Source organism: Cydia strobilella, chromosome 4 (assembly GCF_947568885.1).
Source record: "Cydia strobilella chromosome 4, ilCydStro3.1, whole genome shotgun sequence".
NCBI lineage: Eukaryota > Metazoa > Arthropoda > Insecta > Lepidoptera > Tortricidae > Cydia > Cydia strobilella.
The window spans coordinates 1,634,348-1,654,851 of record NC_086044.1 but is presented as its reverse complement, the minus strand read 5'-3'; the positions used below and the strand labels follow the sequence as shown (position 1 = coordinate 1,654,851).

The window sequence follows — 20,504 nt, the reverse complement described above, 5'->3', positions numbered from 1 at the left end:
CCGGCATCTACGCCTCAGCCATTTTGCACATTTAGTTTGGGTCTGACGTTACAACCAGCGCCATGGCTCTACAGAAAAGAACTATTAAAATAATCGTTATTACTGTGATTACATTACTTATTATTGGTAAGTTTTTTATATTTTTGTTTTTTAAATCGGTTTATTAAAAAAGGGAATATGTAAGTCTTTGTAAACTATTTTTGCGAGCCATATGGCAGTTGCAGACGCCGGTGGAAGCCGGTTTTCAAACGCGTAGTAATATAGTTTTAAATTCTAATTTTATACATGCAATATGTTTATGACAATATCGGATGGTCAACAAGTTGCAAAGTTGTGTATTTTGTCATTTTCTTATTCCTAATTTCTGGCTCTTAGCCAATCATATTCAAACAGTGAAAACAATATCAATTGTTTATGTTTTAAACCTAAATCTTCCTCAAGAGATTGATTAAAGTAAAAAAACAATTTTATTTTACTGGTTACAAAATAATTTACTTTTGCTTATCGTGAAGTGTTTACAAATAGGTACCAAAATATCAATTCGTATAGTAAAAGGTCACATATCAGCACACCTTTGAAAACATCTCGTACCTATCTCACATTTGACATTACTGCTCAAAGTTGAAAGGCAGTAACTCTGTATGCGTCCCATACATAGATACTACATTATTTTTCTGATTGACAGAACAAGATCCGAGTTTTTTTCGAAGTAGTGCCGATATGTTTGAGTATGTTTTGCATATATTATCTACGCAGTAATTATCTGTATCTGTATAATTCATAATGTTATGATCAAGTAGGTATACAGTCGCTATCATCAGATATATCGGTGCGGCCAAGGTGTTCACAAACATCTGAACAAAATCGCACTTAAACTATCGTGAGACATATTTCAAAATATTTATCAGTACGGTTTTTACTCACTATTATTTTTAGTCGCTTTTGGCGACATGTTTCGGATTCTTTGGGAATCCATCCTCAGGCACGAGTGTCCGCGGCGGTTGTACGTCGTGCACGTGCCTGAGGATGGATTCCCAAAGAATCCGAAACATGTCGCCAAAAGCGACTAAAAATAATAGTGAGTAAAAACCGTACTAATAAATACATCTGAACAAAGCTGACGTTAAGCTGCATGCTCAGATATTTTTAAGGAACTGGGCCGCTCTGATATATCTGATGGGACAGTGCCACATCCCAAGTCTTATTGAGTTCTTAAACTTTTTATTTATTCAACTAGGGAACACTTGTGACCCAAAGATAGCCATGTAACGTAAACAAATTTTAAACATTTGGGGGGTAAATGAGAAAAAAAATTTTTTTTAACTATATTGTGTTACATATCAAATGAAAGAGCTCAATGTGAGAATCTCAAATATATTTTTTTTATAATTTTAGGATAAACAATTTAGAAGTTATTCAAGAAAATAGGCAAAAAATGACCATCCCCCTTTTATCTCCGAAACTACTGGGTCAAAAAATTTGTCTACTTTATTCTAGGATATTGAGTGGAAGCGTGGACTAAGTACTGAGCTATGGACTAAAAAATATTAATTATTTATATTAAAAATAATAATTTACAAAAAAATACAAAAACGGGGTGTTCAATTCTACATCTTGTAAGATATGTTGTCAAGAGAAGGGTTAACTAGCTAAAATATAGTGTAACTTTGTTTTTATATCTTATAGATTAAATTGTCAGTTTTATTGCCTCAATTTGTCTGACCTTTGTCACCTTAGTACAAAATGGTCACTAAACTGGATGACTGGCTTGTAAATTGGGCAATTGATTATTGATTTGACATTTGAGTATCTTAGGAAAAAGTTCTGCATCGATTTGGTAGGCGACGGAGTGAGGGATTTCCAGTAATTTCCACTATAAACTTCACATTCCTACGGAATTATGATTTAAAATGGCCCTCTAGGCTCAATTGTATTTATTTTCAATATATTTATTATTTAAAAAAAGAGGTACATTAATTATTGCTTCTTATCTGCCAAACTGCATAGCAATTGAGTTATTTGAATGAGCCGATTTAGATTTAGATTTTTTTTTTGTTAGATTTCGATCAAATTTGGTGGATCTGGCCGCGTAGCCAATATGACAATCGCTTACGCTCCGTAGCAATCGAAACGTAACTGTCACTGTCGCATCGCACTAATATGGAAGAGTGATAGAGACACAAAGCGCTTCGTTGTCGAAGCGATAGCGATTGTCACTTGTCACCTTGGCTAGGCCGCCTGGATAGACAGAGTTCTCTATTACCTCAGTAGGTAATATACACACTAGGTACAATACACGGTGTTTTTTTAACTATTAAATGCATAGTGATGTATGTATGCACACAACAATAAACATATAATTTTATGCATAATTAGATGAAATCTATTTGGTCCTGTATATTTTTTTTGATCGTAATTTAATACACTCGTTGTTTTATTCAAATTTGCCAGTATTTACAAAGTTTAAAAAACTACATTTCTTTTAAGACGAAATGGCGGAAAATTGAGAAAATTTGGAAAAGTTGATAAAGATACTGATACTATAAAAAAATTACTTTTTTTTTTCGAGACAAGTTTTGGTTTCGTTTTTATTTCGCCCACAAGGAGCTTTTCAAACTAGTCAAATTAAATCCAAATCGAACGACCAAAAAATTCAAATACATAAAATATAGGCCCAAATGGTCCATTTTTTTGTCGATTTTAATTTATTGTCAGCTTTTGATAAAAATTGATAGGATTGAACAGCTCCTTATTCTGGTCGGAATAAACACGAAATCCGAATTTGGGACAAAAAAAATATGAAAATTCCCATTCGGTTACGGAAAATTCCATACGTTTTCCGTAACTCAGTGGAAAATTTTGAAGGACATACAGTGAAATTGCGCTTATGTCGTACAGAATAAGGAACTATCTATTCACCAAATTTTATCAAAATCTGAGAAAAATGAAAAAATTACAACAAAATAAAAATCGCCCACGTGCGAGTCGGCCTCGCGCCCGAAGGGTTCCGTACCTATTACGCAAAAAAACGGCAAATAAATCACGTTTGCGGTCCCACATAAATATTTATTTTATTCTGTTTTTAGTATTTGCTATAGCAGCAACAGAAACACATCATCTTTGAAAATTTCAACTGTCTAGCTATCACGGTTCATGAGATACAGCATGGTGACAGACAGAGGGACGGACAGACGGACAAGGGAGTCTTAGTAATAGGGTCCCGTTTAGACCCTTTGTGTACGGAACCCTAAAAAACATCACGTATAAGCGCAATTTCACCATATACTTATATCCTTAAAAATCTTCCTCTGAGTTACGGAAACTTACGGCATTTTCTTAACCCAAGGGTAAATTACATTTATTTTTTTCGAGACAAGTTTTGGTTTCGTATTTATTCTGCCCAAAAGGAGTTTTTCTAACCAGTCTAATTAAATCCAAATCTAGACAAAAAAAAAAAAAAAAAAATAGGCTTAAGTTGCGTTCGTTAAAATCAATAGTGACTCATGTCATATGTCATAGTGTCCATTAGCCATTAGTGAACCTAGGCAATCTAGGCATACCTATCCCTAGCGATAAAATGACATAATCAAATTCGCGTGCTCAGACACCAATATAGACTCAAGGCCGCGCAAAAAATAGGCCCGGCGGAGGAAGAGTTAGAGTTAGGTTGTGTATATTGTATGTCTGTCTGTCTGTCTGTCTATTAGCGGCGTTGCGTGTGAAATGGGAAAACTGAAAAGTTAGTCTGAAAAACATGAAACAATTTATAGTAAAAATAAAAACAGCAGACGATTTCTGACAAATCGACAGGGGAACGGAAGCGGAACCCTAAAAATTGAAAAGGTGTTTTATCAAAAATGTTAGTTTTTGAAAAATCACAAAAACTGAAATGATGTAAAATAATGGCAGCAACGGTAGAAAAATCAAAAACTGTTTAAATTTTAAAAAATGCTATTTTTTTCCAAGTAGTCACACTATATGAAGGGTACACGAAAAGAACATTTCTAGTCACTTTTTTCGGAAAATGAGATTTTCGTCTCAAAATATAGAGCTCCTAATAAACTATTAGTTATATCTTTTGCTACCACTGTATAATATATGTAACACAACTTTTTTTTAGTCAAAAAAGAGCTGGTCACGGAATTACCATACATTTTGACATGGTTCCAAATTTTAAAACCGCGATTACTCAAAATGTTACTTAAATGACTAGACATGTTCTTTCCGTGTACCCTTCATATTGAAATTATGAATCATATACCTACTAAAGTAAAAGTGACAAAGCCCAGTGCCACCCATCCGGCCTTCGCCACCAGATGTCCAAATACCTACCTAACCTATCACACTAAATTATTATTAGGTACGTTACGTTAGGTTAGGTATTTGGATTAGTAAACTCCCACCCAATTTTCAAAACCCGTGACCGCGTGTTGATCCGTTGATTGAGCATGACGTCACACCGGCCAGACGGCCTCGACTTGACACAATAGAACATACTCGTATCACGCGAATTAAACGCGGGGTCCGCTCGTAACCGGGCTAAGCACGGTCGCATTTTTATCGCCTGTCACCATACCTGTCACGTTCTAACAAGCATGTAAGTGCGAAAGTGACAGGCATAGTGACAGGCGATAAAAATGCAACCATGCTGCTACAGTGGTGGCTTCGCCAATTTGGCATCATACATATAAAATGCCAGTCAGATGCTAGATTGATATGATAAAAGTTTAGTCTGACTGGCAAACCAATTTGTCTGTAGATAAAGACGCGTTCTGAATTCGTTAGTGCCTAGGCATTTTCACTTAGAAGTGTACCATTTACATTTTTAAAGTGAAACTTTTATTCTATCGCTTCAAATTTTTGGTCTGTCTTTACCATACCACTCTGTACTTTGGTCTGTCTGTACCATTTAGATTTTTAAAGTGAAACTTTTATTCTATCGCTTCAAATTTTTGGTCTGTCTTTAGCACGTCGCATTACAGAATTAGTAAAATTCTATTTTATTTCTAATACTTAGAGTTCATAGTCTTTAATATTTTAAACCTCATAACGGATACAATACTTACTTAATTCACAAAGGTTATATTTAATAACCCCCTGCGCTATATGATATGCCAAAAAAACATATCATGCCAAAAATGACTTACATCATTTTGGAAAGGAGCTGATACTCTTCAAACTGCTGAATAGATTTCTATCAAACATAGCTAAGAATCACCGCAAGGAAACTCGCAGTGTTGCCAACTTGGCATAAAATATGCCAGAACTGGCATATTTTCACTCGCTTTGTCATAAAAAAAATTCCAATTAGCATATCTGGCATATTTTTTAGGATATTTGGTCTAAGCCACGTTTGCACCAACTTGGCAGCAACAATATGCGCCATCGCCTTATGTGGTTCATATTGGCACATTAGTCCAAAATCCGAGTTGGCAACACTGGAAACTCGCTTCTGCGTGAAAAAACCGCATCGAAATCGGTCCAACCGTTGCAGAGCTATGATGCCACAGACAGACAGATATTGGCGTTAAACATTTCACCCCTCTTTTTGCGTTGGGGGTTGAAAATACACGATGTGTGTTGGATCTATTTGCTCAGTTATCTTTCAATACATGTTTAATACCTGATTGATTTATTTCTCATTACAGGAGCTTTTCTGGGGATCCTGCTGGGTCTCTTGTTACGATCTGATAAAGTTGGTGAGTTATTTACATATTACATTAAATTGCAGTCGTTTTTTTATTATAACTAATAAACTGATCGGCGATTGGCCATCACACACCTGATGGAAAGTGAAGACAGGGCCTAAGATGGAGCTCACCGGTTCAGTAATAGCCTATTCACTCTTGATTTGCAAAGAGACCGAGGTCATATTGATCAGGGAATACAGATGGCGGGAGCGCATTCTATTCCTTAGCCGTCCGTACCAAAAAGGAGGAGGCAAAACGTTACGTGCGAACAAATGGAAAGTGGAACACGAACGGGTGCATTTGCTCCCCGCGCCTGGATGTCCGATGATGGAAAAGGGAAGGTGGGATCAGGTCGTGCAGTTCCTGTGCGCACTCCCCCGTTTTTACTTATCGAATTAATATATCTATAAGATAGAAATAGTCTAATATAATAATATATCTACGAAAAATGCGTTTGGCCGATTTGCAAAACTGAAGTGATCCCATAAGTGTTCCGCGAACAAAGTTTTGTACGGAACACTAAAATTGAGTAATTTTAACCATTTCCTGTTTTCTCGACGTTTTTCTACATTTGAAATTTATTTTTTGACCTTCAGAGTGAGTACATATCGTCCGCGCGTACCTAAATATTGCATATAGGTACTCGTAAAAAATACGCGTAGATACTTCGCGTATTTTAACGACCTTGTAGACTAGACGGTATTGATCCGCATCTGTCTAGTGAAAAGGGGTACACTTTTTCACTGAGCTGCGCGATACTTGTACCCCTTTTCACTAGAGCCGCAGGTCTTGGGTTCAAGTCCCAGTACGTAAGTCCATTTTTTTGTGATTTTTTTGCGAGCTTATTACAAATACGGGTATCTCCAGCCGGGCTAACACATGATTGGCGCGACAGTATCTCGCCGCGAGATGACTACCTGTCCCTCTTTAACTAATACAGTTAGAAAAAAACGGGTAGTCTATCTCGTGGCGAGATACTGTCGCGCCAATCATGTGCTCGGCCTACTGTAAAACGAGCAAATAATCAACACGTAAGTAGAATTGTATTCCTTAAAAAAGGTAAAACGTTAGTTCAAAAACTCTTTAAACATTATGAATTATGAAGTTTTATTTGTTTGAAGTAGGTATAATTTAGGTATAATTATTTAAACTATTTAAAGGTTTGGTAGGTAGTACATATTTTGTTTATGATATTATGACATGAATGTAATAATTGTTAGTTAGTAAGTAATGTTAGTACTAGTTTTGCATGTATCTCATTTCATTTCATTCAATGTAAGAACTGAGAATGAATGAGAGAATGAGAAATTTATTGATAACATTATTAAATAATTTTACACGTCACACAGCATACACATCATTATCACAATAATACATAATAGAATAGATTATCACAATTAAATTTTTTATTTTACATTGTTTTAATTTATTTTTGAAATTACATCAGTTTGGGACATCAGCAGTTCTGAATATAAATTCGTTTATTGTGTAACAAGCTAAACACATTAGCATTTTCTTAAGTTTGCTTACAAATATTGCCTCACTAGCTGAGTCAATGACCTCTTTGGGAAGGGTGTTATAAATCCTTACACCCATGACACCGAGTGACTTCCGAGCTTTGGCCAGACGGCAGCGCGGGACCAGCAGGAGGTGCTCGCCGCGCGTGTTGCGGCCATGGTTCTGCCCGCGAGTTGTATATATATAACCCCAGATTTGACCTTACATATTTGCAGGCTGTTAGTATGTAAACACATGGTAGCGTAAGTATTTTGTGCTCTTTAAACAATGACTGCGCTGGATAATCGTAAGGTTTATTTGAAACTGTAAGATAAGAGACTTACTTTAGTTTAGTTTAGACTTTTAGAGGATACCCCTAAACTTGTTATGTAGTAAATCTGTAGAGCGGTCACCACGATACAGGCCTAGCCTAGTGTGGGACCACTGAGCCTGTTGTGTAATTTTAAAATCTTTCTTATAATAAACAACTTTTTTTTTACCTTTACAAATTATACACTAAAACCTTCCTAAACAATTACTCTATTGATATATGAAAACCGCATCAAAATCCGTTGCGTAGTTTTAAAGATCTAAGCATACATAGGGACAGACAGACAGCGGAAAGCGACTTTGTTTTATACTATGTAGTGATAATTATATCTCACAAAGTTGTTTGTTTGTTACGGAAGAGGAAAAACCAGGTATGTGTTTGTCTGTTTGATTAACTTGAATTGTTTGCACTGTACAACAGTCGAAGGCAAAAATATCGATCCAGACAAATGGCTCAAAAATATGTGAAGACGACTTTATTGTCTAACTAAGGTGTTTTTAAAACTTTGGGAATGTATATATATTTATGCCCTTGACTGTACAATATTGAATAGTTTGAGGTCAACATGGCCATTGAAGATGAGCTGTTTTTATTTCGTTGACGTTTTTTTAGACAGATTTCAATGAAATTTGGCGTATTTGGTAGATCCCTATTCTGTACATAATAAGCGCAATTTCACAGTTTGTCCTAAAAAATCTTCCTCTGTGTTACTAAAACGTAAACGTAAAACGGCGTTTGCGTTGTCATTTTGTATGGGATTTTGAGTTCCGTCCCGCATGGTGCGCTGTTCAAATACCCTTACAAAAATAGACATAACGCAAACGCGAACGCACGTCACGCTATCGAATGATATTTACACCTGCGGGCTTAGCACGGTAGCATTTTTATCGCCTGTCACCATGCCTGTCACCATGCCTGTCACGTTCTAACAAGTATGTAAGTGCGAAAGTGACAGGCATAGTGATAGGTGATAAAAATGCAACCATATGCTGGTACCGCTGGACGGTACTCTTTCAATGTAGATCACTTTATTGGAACGTAAATTTTTTAGCGTAGTAAAATTCAACCGCACCTCTACCTGCACAAAAACGGATATCAGCAACCTAACACAGAGACGCGAACGCGAAGCGGCGCGGCGCCGGCGCGGAGCGTGGTGAATCAATCCTTTGATACCTATAGAAGTGTCCTACGTGGGCGATCTCGTTGCGATTGTTGCGAACGCGAACGCCTTGGGCCCGCCGCGCCGCGCCGCTTCGCTTTGCGTTCGCGAGTATTCGCCTTCGTAAGACGCAGCGTTATGTGGGACTTGGGACTACATTAATTTGTGTAAGTGTATCACTTAATCTTATTAATTTATAATATGTTGTGTAATCTAACAGTGTTGGAGGTATGGCCGCGGGGAGCCGACGGGTCCAAGGAGCCAAAGATCACGTATAAAGTCAGCGATAATAGCACGTTTCTGCCGTGGGTACGCCGGATCAATGATACTCTTAGTGGTGAGTATACACACACAAACACACACACTGCGCACTGTGCACAAAAAAAAAATATTACAAAAAAATTAAATTAGGTATAATTTTTGGTCCTTGCAATAATCACGTGTGGCAGTTTAGCTCATCCCATCTTTATTTTAAAATAAATATCATACATTTACTTAATACATCCTCTCACCCAATTTTAGTATGAATCATCTCAAATGATTTTTACGCCTAAAACCCTCAGACACAATGGCTGACCGCTCGCACAAAAGAAAAGCTTTTGTTTAAAAACAGTTTAGGGTCTTAGGCGTAAAAATCATTTGAGGAAATTCATACTATACTCCTACCTTATTTGACCTGAGTGCTATTGCTACTGAGAGTACTGAGTGTTTTTGAGGGGAATCTCGTGGCATTAGGGCGCTTGACTCATAATGGCCATAGGCGTTTTTGATAGTAACTACCGCTTTAGACCTGCAGAATTGTAAGCTTTCTAAAATGCCAAACGTAATTTAATAAAATCTTCATACGTTTCAGAATACAATAAGATACGCATAGGAAGCAACGCCGGTAAACTTGTCAAGTGTGATTACAACTCGAAGCTAAGCAAAGACCAGGTGTGCGACGTGGATATTAACCAGTTCTTCCCGTGCACTGCCGCTAACAAGTACAATTACCAGAACGGCAAGCCCTGCGTCTTCTTGAAATTTAATAAGGTAAGCAAAGAATTTACTCAAACGCCACAAATACTCATCATTTGCAAAAATACAAAGCGGTACTTGCTGTGGAGACAGACCTTAGTCGGTGGATATGGAAGCCTTTATAAGGTCCCTGTCGACACGGCTCGTCGACACCTCTGGGGACCTCTGGCTGGCGCTTATAGTACGAATTATCTCAAATGATTTTTTCGCCCAAACCCTAAGCTGTTAAACAAAACGCATTGTTTCTTTTGTGCGCCGCGGTGGCTACCTCATTTCTCATCAGTGAAATGGATCACGCCCAAAGGCAATTTTTTGGGCGATAAAATCATTTGAGATAATTCATACTATGCCTCTCAGCGTATATCGTTGGTAATACAGAGAGGTAAGGCGGCCAGCGTTAACCCCTCGTATGCGGCCTGTCAAATTTGATCATCGAAAAAGTGACCTTGACATTTAAAACAATAGATTTAAATTCACACGTACGGATCCGTGTCTAAGCATACGTTAAGGGGTAAATGCCGCAAGCGAACCTTTTTAGACAGGCTGTTCTTTTTATAACTTTAAGTAAGAAATTTTAAGAACATATCATAAATAACATCGGAATGGAAATTTTCCATCCCCATACAAAAATATGCAACTTGCATTTTAAGCAACATCAGGGTGCGTAGCCAACATGCCAATGTTTTACACTCCGCAGCGAACGCAACGCAACTACCACTGTGACCACTGTCACACTAATATATAAGAGTGACGGAGAGAAACGAAGCGTTTCGTTGTCGTAGGATTGTCACCTTGGTTAGGCACACTGTTAGTAATGAGTGACACTCGCGCAACAAAGACGAAGGAATTGAAAGATATACCAATTATCTGAGACAATCAGTTGATTAACGTGTATATTTTGTTTCATTTCAGGTCCCAAACTGGAAGCCAAACCTGTACAACACCACGGACAGCCTGCCTGCATCCATGCCCAATGACTTGAAGCAGGCCATCAAACCAAAGGTGGGTTTATCTCATCTAATAAGGCCAATGTGGAAAAAACCGGCTTATAAAATTTATTGCCGGGAAGACCGTCATAGGGCAAAAACTCGTATTTGTACATGTCGCTCAGACAACTGAAAGCGAAAGTTTCACTCCTTCTGCTCCACCAACCTTCCGTAAGTGGAGTATACTGTACAAACAGAAGACTTAAAAGCGACGAAAAAACTTTTAGACGGTCCCTTATAGACGGACTTAACCACATTGATCTTAAATGGTGAAATGAAAATGGAAGTGTCAATATCATTTCACAGATAAAAGACATTGAGAATATTGAGATATACATAAAGTACCAAGTTTATACATTAGGAGAAAAACAAAACACATTGATTTAAGCCCATTAGAAAAATCTCGAGAAGTACTTGATAAACATGCAAAGGAGATAGATACAGTCGGCAATAAAAGTGTACCAAAAACAGATTTTTGACCGTTATTTGTTCTTTCTCAGTCCGGCCAACCCGATATGAACGAGGTGTGGGTGTCCTGCGAGGGTGTCTCCGAAGCTGACAAGAACAACATTGGATCCATGCAGTACATCCCGAGCCCTGCCCACGGCTTCCCGTCGTACTACTTCCCTTACACGAAGCAGGAGGCCTATCTCAGTCCGCTGGTCGTCGTGATGTTCGAAAACCCTACTTGTAAGTCTACAATTACCAGATAAAGCATAAGTAAAATGAATAAGTAGTAATACTTTTAGTGCACGTTAAGAGGCCGGTGTCGATTTTAGTCGCAAAAATTTAAAATTGATAGATTTAGTCCGTGAAATTGTACACCTTATGTTATCTAATTGAAATAACAAGTACTGGTTTCTATTAGCACGTCTTCTTATCTTACCTTTTATCAGATCAATTTTTTGAAAACAGACTCACTAAATTAGTAATGTTTGCTTTTCTGATGGACGTTTAGGTAAACGCGCGTAAAGCAATGATTTTGTCGCTCTTATTTGTAAATTTTGTAAAGTTTGGACTGCTAAACATGGTAATTTAAAAAACACGTTTATCAGACTACATTTTTATTATTATGACTTTGAAGTAGTGTAAATGAAAGTTAGACGAAATCAATTTTCTCCAGAAATTACTTCAAAACAAATGACAATTTCTCTGAAAATGGACTTAATTTCAACGTAATTTTGATACTATAACAATCTACAACATTTGCTGAAACTATTCTTATACATCAATTTGTATAATTTACCACCATGATTTTTTGATGAATTTTTAAAAACTGCCCCTTCTCTTCATGCATTACCAGTGACGCATGCTCGCGACCTCATTATTAAAAGGCAAGATGAGAAGACGTGCTAATAGAAATCAATACTTGTTATTTAGATATTACGTAACAAAACGTGTATAATTTCAACGACTAAATCCATCAATTTTACATTTTTGCTCCAAAATCGACTACGGCCTCTTAAGAAAAAGAAAATATCTCGTAAACGGTTGGACACATCTGCGAAATTGATTTTTGACCCCATTGTTATCAAGTGAGTATCTCAATGATATGATCCTGGAAAGATCGAGAGAACTCTTTAAATATTATGGGCTCACCTGTATTGAATTCGATATTTTTCATAATTAGGTGCGTGCTCAAGAAAATTATAATTTGTTAATGTAAATGGGGAACAGCTGATGAAAATATATTGTTAGTGTTAGATCACGCCAAGTTGGCAGTGATTTTGGTAGCACAGACTGTGAAGGTGTTATTTTAAAGTTTAAACGTGTGACGTTTAAAATACCACTTGCACACAATGCTATCAAGATAGCTGCCAACTTAGCTTGGTCTAACTCTATGTATTTTTTTTGTTAAAAGAATTATTGTTTTACTGAAATATTGTTAATTCTGAACGCGATCAGGTGAAGGTACTCTAATCTAATTAACCATTACAGTGGACACGGCCATCAACGTGCTGTGTAAGGCGTGGGCGAAGAACATCGTCGAGGGCAGCGAGCAGGTCTCGGCCCGCTTCCAGCTGAAGGTGGACACCTAGATGCAGAACACCAAAGAAGGGAGTCGCCATAGTTGTCGAACGTAAGGCCGTGGCTCGTTTGTGTACGGCCCGGCCACGACATCGCGCGGCGGCGGCAGCGGCGAGCGGCGGCCATAGGTTGGAGCGAGACACAGCGATCGGACCTTTCGCTCCCACCTATGGCCGCCGCTCGCCGCTGCCGCCGCCGCGCGACGTCGTGGCCGGGCCGTTAAGGGGCCCACTAATTATCCGCCGCGAAAAATGGCGAGAAATCGTAGGGTAAACTCGCATTATTTGGTGACACGCCTAATTCGGTGATACAAGTTTTGAAGCATAACAACGCGGAAAGCTAGTTAATTAGGGCCTTTGAAATGGGCCGTGAAGCCGTGAGGTCCCATTTAAAAGGCCCTAATTCACTAGCTTTCCTGGGTGTCATGCTTCAAAACTTGTGTCACCGAATTAGGGGTGTCACCAAATAATGCGAGTTTACGGAATGCAACATCTGTGCCTAATGTCAGCAGTTGACCACGACACTCTGCAAAGAGTACAACGACAAAGAAGAAGAAGAATTATCATTCCGCCGGACGATATCAGCAGCCTGTAAGTTAGAACAAAAATTTGACAGTTCCGAAAAACTGACGGGCCGATATGGTCCGGCGGACTGGTAATCAGTGGGCCCCTTTACGGTCAATATGGGTATAGTAGGTAGGTATAAATTATCTTAGATGATTTTTTCGGGCTCGGGCCCTAACCTGTTAAACAAAAGCCATTGTTTCTTTTAAGAGCGGTCTTCAGCACGTGCCAAAGCAACCATGTCGTTTAAAAAGCAACTATCTTGATAGTATAGGTTCAATGTGACAGCTCGTTCAGAGAACAAGCTGTCACATTGAACCTATACTATACTATACAACAACCTGATGGTTGGTCTTTTTTGGAGATAACACGTTGGGCTGTTTCATGAATTTTAACCATATAAATAGAATGGTAAATTTGCATTTTAAACGGGCTTGTTCCCGTTACTTACTGTCGGGGCAATAAGCAGTAAGCAGGTGTAACCACTGCATAAAGGAAACAATACCTTTTGTTTAACAGATTACGGCCCGAGTCCGAAAAATCATCTGAGATAATTCACACTATAGCTAAGTGTGGCATACGGGTAAGTGTAACTGACCGTCACATGGGGCCTGTTTACACATTGATTAGTGTTTATCGCGAGTCCATACATTTACCACTATACGCAAGTAGCAAATGTATGAACTCGTAATAAACACTAATCAAAGTGTAAACAGGCCCCAATGTGAAGGCTAGCCACAATTGTCCCTATGACACACTTACCCATATTGACCTAAGGTTTCATATGTATGTGACCGATATGCGTCACGACACAACACAACACGACACGTCAGACAAATGTAAACCGGGCTTTATGAGCTTACCGTGGACTAGATATATTTGTGTAAAATCGTTCCATAGTATTAACTTATTTATTTACCTATGTCAGACTTGTCAGAGACTAAGGACCGATGGTATCATTGCTAACCATAATTGACGGACTGGTTATGGTTAACGTATATGGTATAGTTGACGAAATATAATTTACACCGATTGGTCATAAAACTTTATATCTTTACGAATAGAAAAGGACAAAAGAGGTGTGAAGTGCTTTGTCCCATTCTATGGCATCTATATAGTGGGAATAACTTAGTAATGATACTTTGTGTTTCTGGGATAATATCTACAGGTTATTATTATAGGTACCTTAAATTAAACTTTTTTTGACACAAATCGTGTTTACTTTGAAATTAATGTTTCTTTAAATAAACTTTTATTTTTTTAAATAATAGACTACGAGACTTAATCGCGTACAAACTTACGTTTATTTATGGCCTGACGTTTCGAACGTGATGTGACGTGATTAAGTCCCGTATTAGTTTTAAATTATGAGTGAAAATCGTGTTAGTTTAAATTAGTATAATAGACTACGAATTTAAAAGTTGGAATACTAGGAAAACTTAGAAATTAAAATGTAGAAAAATAACAGGAAACAAGATTGTTTAGCTCACAGGCTTCTAATTGTTTTATTTGTACAATTATATGTATTTGTACAAATAAAATTTGTACAATTTTATCAATGAATGTATCTTATCTTATCTTATTACCCTATTGTAAAAGAGCCATTAGCGATAACATTCATCGGTGGAAATAACATTTCTTCGACTATAATTTTGTAGAGAGCTATTTCCTCTACGAGTTTTAACATTACATTAGAGGCGATTTAGTTCGATCGCTCTTAAATATTAGACTATGAGTAATGAGTATAGTGTTTAGATTTCAAACAGTCCCCTTTCGGCTTATCCTTTGTCTATTGTTAAATGAAACCGCACGTGCTACTTCCTAGCATAAAAAAATGGTAGGGCCGTTTTAACCGGTTATTGAATTACCACTCTATGATGATTGCAATAAGGTTTAAAATGAACTAATGGGAAAACATATTCCATAGCTGTGTGGTCTTTGCGGTTACTGAGTGCCGGCAAGTCGAACGCTACAGAACCAGTCTAAAATGTGTCATCGATATGCGTAACAAAGGCGCGTTATCGGAGAGCGCACTTACACTGGTTTTTTTAGCGTTGGACTAGCCTGCGCTCAGGTGCCATTTAAAATTATGCACGAACCAGGTAAGGGACAGGGACGGATTGCGATTAAAACATTTTGATGGATTCATGACAAGTATGTATTTATTTAAGGCTTATTATTCACTGGGCAACTAAAATATTAAACAGGACCTTTCATTGGGCATAATATATAATAATATAATTTGGACGTGCATTAATATTTTAAAGGCCAATAATTTATTAGCTCCAAATATAAGCATCATATTATTAAAAAAACTGACATCAAATTCAAGCCACAAAAATAATAATTGGGATCTTGAAATGATAGTTTGGCAACTAAATAATAAATTGGCATCTATTATTGTAAAGCGTATGATAAAAATAATATTTCAGTTGATGGTATATGTTACCCCAGTTGACGGTATATGTTACCCCAGTTGACGGTATATGTAACTTAATGTTCATGCAGGTTCATGTTATTTCAGCATGTTGTTTTAAAATGAGCGCGTAACTTCGATTGTATGGCGGCGGCTAGGTTCACGTGAGCCTTAAATAAATACATATTTGTCATGATTATATTATATATATATATATCAGCATATTTTTAGATATTGGTTATTGAATTTTCGCATTGCTGAGTGTGGTGACTCCCTTAAATAACCACCATAAAATGCGCCATGTTTTTAATATTATATATAATCAAATTTTTGTCTTAGCTTTATATGTCCGAATCTCTGTTCTCAATCGTTGACTGATAAAAAAAGTCATAGCATTAAGCCCGCATTTTGTGCTGTAGTGTCTTATGCATTTCTTTGTTTTTGTATAATAAAGTTTAAATAATTATAGTATTAGTTTGTATTATTAAACCCAAATATCGAACACAAAAATAACGATAAGATTAAACAATTACATTCTTAATGAGTTAGAAATAAGCGCATCTTTCACCTCGTTAAATTTTAAAGGCTGAACTAATATTTTATAATTAGGCAACTGATGTGTTCATTACAAAGTTGCTAAAAATATACACGGTGTCGCTCTCAGTATGAATCAAAGGGGCTTGTAGGTGACCGCCTAGCTAGAGCTAAACGAAGGCCGATATTCAACCGGGGTAAATAGGGATGGCTGGGGTGGATAGGGCCAAACTTAATATGTAATTTACCTGACAATCTCTAAAAAAATAATTGTATGTATGTATGTATGTATAAACTCTTTATTGTACAAAGACATAAAACACAAATATGGCACAGAAAAGGCAGTACAAAGGCGAACTTATCCCTTTAAGGGATTTCTTCCAGTTAACCTTTGAGTAGATGAGAATTGATGAAGAACGGTAGACAAATATAGCACTGCGTACAATAGACTAGAGGAAAGTCAATAAATTTATAAAAGAGGGCGAAAATAAATAAAATAAGATAAAAAATTTAAGTAACAGTATAACAAATATATATAATACCTACGTTTTATAAAAATAATTACTTCCTCGAAATGTATAATTTGAAAATATTATGAAGTAGTTTTTGAATAATACAATTGGTGTGGATATTTTTTTTTTAGAAATTGTCAGGTAAATCACATTTTAAGTTTTGTCCCTATTCACCTAAGCCATCCCTATTCACCTAAGCCATCCCTATTCACCTAAGCCATCCCTATTCACCTCGGTTTTCTCCAATTCTCCCTCAATTGCTCAAAGGTTAACTGGAAGAGATCCCTGTAAGGGATAAGTTCGCCTTTGTACAAATGGTGCGTTTTTCTCTTGTTTTATGTTTCTTATTGTACAATAAAGAGTTTTACTACTACTACTACTTGACGGTATTATTTATAACTAGGTATTTAAGAAGAAAAAAGAAGAAGAAAGACATTTATTCCATAAAGCACACATACACAGGACAATACAATGAAAGAAAAAAGATTTTTAGATTAGATTAGATTAGATTAATTTATTTCTTATTGGGTATTACATGATATTTAACAATGTCACAATGTATCTAAATAACATGAACTCACAAAAAGATCGTCAAATTGTATAAAATAATAATTCAGTAAAATAATTAAAAAATAAATAAAAACAAACAAATCATAACAAAATAAAAAATTAAAAGTCAAATACAGTGAGATAAAATGTCAGAAAGTAATGATAGTTATACTAAACACAATGTCAAAAATTAACTCTTCAGAGTATAAATAAGCGGTCAAAATATATATATTGCTAGGGCACCCTAGTTAATATGATGATATGATTTAAAAAAGGGAATATAAAAATAATAGCAAAAACAAAAACAAAAATAATATTTCAGTTGATGGTATATGTTACCCCAGTTGACGGTATATGTTACCCCAGTTGACGGTATATGTTACCCCAGTTGACGGTATATGTTACCCCAGTTGACGGTATATGTTACCCCAGTTGACGGTATATGTTACCCCAGTTGACGGTATATGTTACCCCAGTTGACGGTATATGTAACTTAATGTTCATGCAGTTTCATGTTATTTCAGCATGTTGTTTTAAAATGAGAGCGTAACTTCGATTGTATGGCGGCGGCTAGGTTCACGTGACTCTTAAATCTCTTCTACAACAATAACTCTTGGTAAAAACGCTATAAAAGAATATTTAGATCAGTACGGTTTTCACTCACTAATTATTTTCCGAAACATGTCGCCAAAAGCGACTAAAAATAATAGTGAGTAAAAACCGTACTGATCTAAATATTTAGAAATATGTCTCGCGATAGTTTCAGTTCGGCTATAAAAGAAGATAAAGTTTATACAGCTTCGTGTCTCTTACTACACGACAGTATGGTGGCGTCAGTGTCCTTTCTCAAAACAGTGCTGACATACTTTAGACATGCGAAAATATTGGCGAACGGGTGATTCTTCAGAACCCCGTACGGCTACCATTAGTCTGGCACTGACATGGTAGACGTACTAGTATGAACTCCATTCGATAACGTGACGAGCGCTCGCGTGTGCGTTATGTCTATTTTTGTATGTTAAACAGCGCGCCAAGCGGGACGTTTTGGAAACTTAAAATCCCATACAAAATGATACTTAACGCAAACGCGTACGTCATGTCACGCTATCGAATGAAATTTACACTAGTACCCCTAGTGTAGAAGAAAAACTATAGATATACAAACATTTTGAGAGGAAAATGGGGACTACGTTTGTATGGAGAAAACTTATCCTTTTTTTTCACTACTATATTATAGGTACAAAATTACAAAAAACATTGAAAAAAGTCAAACGAAAAGCTATGGTTAATATAGATCAAATTACGTAAAAATATTTAGCATAATTTCAATATCTACAGAGGAAAATGGGGACTACGTTTGTATGGAGAAGAACTCGTCCCCTTTCCTCTTAAATTACACTAGGCTGGCAATTCCCTATTCTCGGCGTACTACTTTAAATTAAGAACGCGCTCTTTAATGCTTATATTTATATCTTCTGCACCATAAACAGCGGAATGTTTTAAAGCCGGCTAAACATTTATCTGTCGTGTTGTGTTGTGTTGTGTTGTGTCGTGACGCATCAGAACGGCAATCGGTTTCATACATTTTATATAGTTGCGTTCACATTTGTCTGACGTGTCGTGAATCGTGATGTACGCTGTACGCACGCAACCTTCAAATGCCGTTCTGATGCGTCACGACACAACACAACACACAAATGTGAATCCGGCTTAAGTTTGTTATAATTACAACACATCATTTGAGTTCGCAGAATCACCCCCTCCTATTAGATGGCGCGTCGCCCCCCGGCGCCAAACTGTCGGCGGCTGCGACCTCACGCTGCCCTAGTTGCCGCCCTATCCAGCGGGGCGTCTGACTGTGATTGCGTCTTTAGGCATTCGATTTACGTATCGGATTGCTGTACCCTGCTGCCCTAGAGAAATATTGTTTTTCTGGTGAGGATGTGTGTAAAGCACGCAGCGTGCATCAGACAGATGTGAACGCAACCATATTAAATGTATGAAACCGATATGCGTCACAACACAACACAACACGACACATCAGATAAATGTGAACCGGGCTTTAATATAAGTAAGTATGACATCTACGAATCGGTTTGCCGCTGTCACTGTCACATTTCGCAAGAAAGCACGGGAAAGATCATGCGCGCCAAGTGTGAATTTTGATCGAATTTGGTCGAATTTTATTTATTTTAAAAACGTTACCTTACAATATCGAAATTCGAAAGCTATGAAATTACTATTTAAGTTAAGATTGTTTTTTCTTCTTTTTTGTTTATAGTATCACATAATAAATAACAGAGTAAAGTTTGATTAAAAGTCCGAGTTAGAGGTTACTTTGGGAATTAATTGTATCGAGCGAAGTGTCATAATTCGTGTATCGGAAGCTGTTATTAAAGGTAATATAGTCAAGAACTACTTACATATATTTTTTCCACGTCTACGAATATCAACGCCTTTTAGAAAAACATGATCATATAAGGAGATTTTTCTCCTTCTGGCTCAGGGAACCGCCGTAAATTCTGTTTGGGAATCAATTACGTACATGACTTTCCAGGATCAATTCCGATGGTGTTTCCTGTGGATTTTACTGAGGTTTTAATTACAGTTTATAAGAAGTAGCTTGAACATGTTTTTATAGTTATGCATTATAAAAGAGTCTGGATTAGTCTTGAATGAAAATTAGGCTTTAAATTACCTACCTACGTTTATTTTTTTTTATTTTTTTTTAATGAATTTATTCATATAATACAGTTACACAGTTACACATATACTATAAATGCGCCAAACTGGAGTAACCAGTTTGTTGGCGCGCCGCGCTCAATTCTTACTTAATTAAATGTTTACATTTGTGACTTATTCTATTGTTAGTAGAAGAGAAGGAAAAGAAAGCATGCATTTATTTATGTTATGTGTATTTCATAATTTCAGCAGGAAAAACTCATGCTAAAAAAGTTTTTGACCCTTGATTTTAATCGGATTTTGACTACCTATTACCTATATAGTGTCATAAGTATGTAATAATACTCTGTCTGTCTGTTCACTACTAAACCGATTCACGCCTTGATATGGAGATAATATGGGTCCCAAGGGAGGACATGAAATAAGTAGTCTTTTAACACGTTAATCAACATTATACGTAGTCAAAATCGCGAGAAGTTACTTAGTTTCACGTCTGAAAATATTGATACGAACACGATGCCAAAAATATGTCGGTATACA

General features: G+C 36.8%; 1 protein-coding gene across 1 annotated transcript; it reads left to right on the top strand.

Moving 5' to 3' along the window:
• On the top strand, positions 1-12,777 carry LOC134740505 (sodium/potassium-transporting ATPase subunit beta-2-like). The gene is made up of 7 exons (XM_063673007.1): positions 1-126; positions 5,649-5,699; positions 8,898-9,014; positions 9,531-9,709; positions 10,607-10,696; positions 11,181-11,370; positions 12,619-12,777. The coding sequence occupies exons 1-7, from the start codon at positions 63-65 to the stop codon at positions 12,717-12,719; spliced, it is 792 nt and encodes a 263-aa protein (XP_063529077.1). The 5' UTR covers positions 1-62; the 3' UTR covers positions 12,720-12,777.
• Positions 12,778-20,504: the final 7,727 nt, after the last annotated feature.